Genomic DNA, 5,000 nt, shown 5'->3' with positions numbered 1-5,000 from the left:
ACAATACACATGTACAGTGAACAAGTTCAAAAAGAATAAAGACATTTCAAATGTCCTTTCAAATCAAATCAAAATGTATTTGTCACATACACATGGTTAGCAGATGTTAATGCGAATGTATCAAAATGCTTGTGCTTCTAGTTCCGACCATGCAGTAATATCTAACAAGTAATCAGACAATTTCACAACAACTACCTTATGCACACAAGTGTAAAGGAATGAATAAGAATATGTACATATAAATATATGGATGAGTGATGGCCAAACGACATAGGCAAGATGCAGTAGATGGTATAGAGTACAGTATATACATATGAGATGAGTAATGTAGGGTATGTAAACAATTTATAAAGTAGCATTGTTTAAAGTGACTAGTGATACATTTATTACATCCAATTTTTAATTATTAGAGTGGCTAGAGATGAGTCAGTATAATGGCAGCAGCCACTCAATGTTAGTGATGGCTGTTTAACAGTCTGATGGCCTTGAGATAGGCTGCGATCCAATCCATTGTCCTGGGTGGTGGACCAGACAGTGGATCCGCTTCGGGAAAGTCGTATTCCTGGTCATAATGCTGGTGAGTTGAGAGGATGTTGGTGAGTTGGGAGGAACTATTGGATATAAGAACAACTTCTTATATCCAGTAGTTCTTCCCGGCTCTATGTAATAAGACTTCAGATTTCCTGGGGTAACAGTGTAAGAAATGATACATAAAATAAAAAAATACTGCATAGTTTCCTAGGAACCCGAAGTGAGGCGTCTCTGTCGGCGCCAGAAGTACTGTATATTATGTATATTATGTCTTAATAAAGTTTTGTAAGGATGTGAAAATAGTTAAAGTACAAAAGGAAACATGTATTAACATAAATCTGGGTTGTATTTACAATTGTGTTTGTTCTTCACTGGTTGCCTTTTTCTTGTGACAACAGGTCAGAAATCTTGCTGCTGTGATGGCACACTGTGGTATTTCACCCAATAGATATGGGAGTTTATCAAAATTGGATTTGTTTTTGATTTCTTTCTGGGTGTGTGTAATCTGAGGGAAATATGTGTCTCTAATATGGGCATACATTTGCCAGGAGGTTAGGAAGATCAGCTCAGTTTCCACCTCATTTTGTGGGCAGTCAGCACATAGCCTGTCTTTTCTTGAGAGCCAATTCTACCATCGGCTGCCTTTCTCAATAGCAAGGCTATGCTTACTGAATCTGTACATAGTCAAAGTTTGGGTCAGGTGTTCTGCCACTGTGTACTCTCTGTTTATGGCCAAATAGCATTTGAGTTTTTTTGTAAATTCTTTCCAATGTGTCAAGTAATTATCTTTTTGTTTTCTCATGATTTGGTTGGGTCTAATTGTGTTGCTGTCCTGGGACTCTGTGGGGTCTGTTTGTGTTTGTGGACAGAGACCCAGGACCAACTTGCTTAGGGGACTCTTCTCCAGGTTCATCTCTCTGTAGGTGATGGCTTTGTTATGGAAGGTTTGGGAATCGCTTCCTTTTAGGTGGTTGTAGAACTTAACGGCTCTTTTCTGGATTTTGATAATTAGTGGGTATCGGCCTAATTCTGCTCTGTATGCATTATTTGGTGTTACCTGTGGCGCTGATGTTTAGACCGAGGTATGTATAGTTTTTTTGTGTGTTCTAGGGCAACGGTGTCTAGATGGAATTTGTATTTGTGGTCCTGGCAACTGGACGTTTTTTGTACCACTATTATTTTTGTCTTACTGAGATTTACTGCCAGATCTGACAGAATCTGTACAGAAGCACCCGATCATCTGCAAATAGTAGACATTTGACTTCAGATTCTAGTAGGGTGATGCCGGGTGCTGCAGACTGTTCTAGTGCCCTCCCCAATGTGTTGATATATGTTGAAGAGGGTGGGGCTTAAGCTGCAGCCCTGTCTCACCCCCTGGCCCTTTTTTGCCAATTTTAACCGCACACTTGTTGTTTGTGTACATGGATTGTATAATGATGTATGTTTTTCCCGCAACACCACTTTCCATCAGTTTGATGGGGTATTGTGTGTAGGCCAGCGACCTAACAAATCTCAATGTAATCCATTTTAAATTCAGGCTCTAACACAACAACATGTGGAAAAAGTCAAGGGGAGTGAGTACTTTCTGAAGGAACTGTGTATATATACTGAACAAAAATTTAACGCAATATGCATCAATGACTGGGAATTCAGATATACATCTGTTGGTCACAGATACCTTGAAAAAATTGGCCTCACAATGGGCCTCAGGATCCCAAACCATACCTGCCTATACCATAACCCCACCGCCACCATGGGGCACTCTGTTCACAACATCAGCAAACTACTTGCCGACAGGTCTGCTGGTTTGAGGTCGGTTGGATGTACTGACAGATTCTCTAAAACGATGTTGGAGGCGGCTTAAAGTAGAGAAATTAACATAAAATAATCTGGGAACAGTTCTGGTGGACATTCCTGCAGTCAGCATGCCAATTGCACGCTGTGGCAAACTGCACATTTTAGAGTGGCCTTTTATTGTCCCCCGCACAAGGTGCACCTGTGTGATGATCATGCTGTTAATCAGTTTCTTGATATGCCACACCTGTCAGGGGTGGATGGATTATCTTGGCAGAGGAGAAATGCTCACTAGCAGGAATGTAAACAAATGTGCTTTTTGTGCGTATGGGAACAACACTTTACATGTTGCGTTTATATTTTTGTTCAGTGTTGTTCTCTGTCTCTCTTCCAGTTTGTCGCTCCCATCCCTGTGCTTTATGGTGTAATGCTTTAGTTCCACTGTGTTTTCTCTGTCACAGTAGCTGCAGCTTCTCTGCCCTTCCATGGTCCTCTGTGTGCCAGCAGGGCCGTGTAGGGCTGGAGGTGCTAAGCACACCTGCCTGAGATGTGCTCCACCGATACACAGAGGAAGGGTGGGGAGTGGAGAGACACACACACACACACACAGACACACACAGACACACACACACACACACACACACACACACACACACACACCACCCCAGGGCGATCAGCAAGAGCACAAGAATCCAATTTTCAATTTAAAGTGGAGTGAGAAATATACCTGGCCCCTAGGGCCTCTAGCCAGCACTATCTCTGACTCCAATACAGTGGAGGGGGGGGGGGTGGAGTGTGGGTATGGGGGATTGGCAGCGACAATGTGTGTGAGAGAGGGCGAGATACAGAGTGAAAGACAGAGATAGAAAGAGAGAGAATGAGTGAGTACATAAGAGAAAGAGAGAGATGAATAGAGTGAGTGAATGAGTGAAAAAGAGCAAGTGAGTTAGAGAGAAAGAGAGAGAGAGAGAGAGAGAGAGAGAGAGAGAGAGAGAGAGAGAGAGAGAGAGAGAGAGAGAGACTATGTGTGGGCTATCACGATACCCACATCCGCCCTAAGTTCTTCTGAGTTTTCTTCCTCCCTCTCCCTCTCTCTTCCTCCCTGTCCTGTATCCCTGTCCTGTCTCCCTGTCCTGTCTCCCTGTCCTGTCTTCCTGTCCTGTCTCCCTGTCCTGTCTCCCTGTCCTGTCTTCCTGTCCTGTCTCCCTGTCCTGTCTCCCTGTCCTGTCTCCCTGTCCTGTCTCCCTGTCCTGTCTTCCTGTCCTGTCTCCCTGTCCTGTCTCCCTGTCCTGTCTTCCTGTCCTGTCTTCCTGTCCTTGTCCTGTCTCCCTGTCCTGTCTCCCTGTCCTGTCCCGCTGTTCTGTCTCCCTGTCATGTCTCCCTGTCCTGTCTCCCTGTCCTGTCTCCCTGTCCTGTCTCCCTGTCATGTCTCCCTGTCCTGTCTCCCTGTCCCGTTTCCCTGTCCTGTCTCCCTGTCCTGTCTCCCTGTTCTGTCTCCCTGTCATGTCTCCCTGTCCTGTCTCCCTGTCCTGTCTCCCTGTCCTGTCTCCCTGTCCTGTTTCCCTGTCCTGTCTCCCTGTCCTGCCTCCATGTGTCCATCAGTGCCCTGGCAGTAATCATGGTCTTTGTACTCCCAGAGGAGTCTGGTTTCTGGAAGGTAAACGAGGCCAGGGGTTTTGGTTGGTAATGGATCTGAGGGGGCCTGGCAGCATGCCTATCCCCAGGAACCCTATCTGAGTCTGGGAGTGGCGGTAAGGCCCCTAAGTGCATTGGCCCAGGCGTCTCATCCCTACTCAACCCACCCAGCCAAACACAGACCACCTGTCTGTCCATGAGTCACATTTGATCAATACCACTCGACAGCAGTATTGTAGAAAACATTTCAGAAAACTTCAAACTGATGTAAATTGCTTTGTATTGCACTTACATGTTGTGCAGGACACACCAGCCACAGTGAGGGTCTCCTGAGCCCAGACACTCGCTGCAGGTGGAGTACTGGCCACAGGCTTCCACTGGTACCCTCGTCATCTACACAGAGAGAGAGATACACACAGAGTTATAGCCTGGTTACAGACAGAGAAACAAGGTAGGAGTGAAGGAGAGGAAGTGAGAAAGAGAGGAGGAGAGAAGGAGGGGAGTATGAGTGAAGGTATGGGTGTTGGGTTATTTCATGATTATCAGATATCAATATCAGCTCACACACAGACACCCTTCACTCCTCTTCAGTCAATACATATAGGACTCATCTCTGGTTCATAGTTAATCACTATGATTTATAACCATGCCAATGCTGACTGGCATTGACTGGCACTGACTGGCATTGGTATTGAGTGCCAGTGCTCTGGGGCAGGGCTGAAACAGACGGGAGAGTTCCACTCTGTGCAGAGGGCAGTGCCTCCTTGTCTCCATGGTAACAACATCGAGCGCTCCCAGTGTCAACTGCATTTGATTAATGAGCCGTCATTGGAGGATGACCGCTGTCACTCAAATTGGTTGTGGGTGACAGCAGGGAGGGGGGAAGGGGCAGAGAGAGGAGATCATCACAGGGACATCATGTCCCATCACTATGGGTTTATAGAGAAGGCACTGCTGTTCATGATATTGGTGTGTGTTTGTCCGTGTTTGTGCGTACGCACAGGCATGTATATCTTTGTGCGTTTGTGTGTATTGGTGTG

General features: G+C 45.7%; 1 protein-coding gene across 2 annotated transcripts in view; it reads right to left on the bottom strand.

Annotated features, from left to right (window-relative positions):
- LOC110506716 (plexin-A4) overlaps positions 1-5,000 on the bottom strand; it is a 424,640-nt gene that overhangs the window by 158,757 nt on the left and 260,883 nt on the right. For both annotated transcript variants that reach the window (XM_090199137.1, XM_090199138.1), the window contains exon 4: positions 4,253-4,353. In XM_090199137.1, the coding sequence (XP_090055263.1) occupies positions 4,253-4,353 (101 nt within the window). The remainder of the gene's footprint in view (positions 1-4,252; positions 4,354-5,000) is intronic.

The sequence above is a fragment of the Oncorhynchus mykiss genome, chromosome 15 (assembly GCF_057628025.1).
Source record: "Oncorhynchus mykiss isolate SJ-2025 chromosome 15, ASM5762802v1, whole genome shotgun sequence".
Taxonomy (NCBI): Eukaryota; Metazoa; Chordata; class Actinopteri; order Salmoniformes; family Salmonidae; genus Oncorhynchus; species Oncorhynchus mykiss.
The sequence above is the reverse complement of the archived record's forward strand: the minus strand, read 5'-3'. Positions and strand labels throughout refer to the sequence as shown.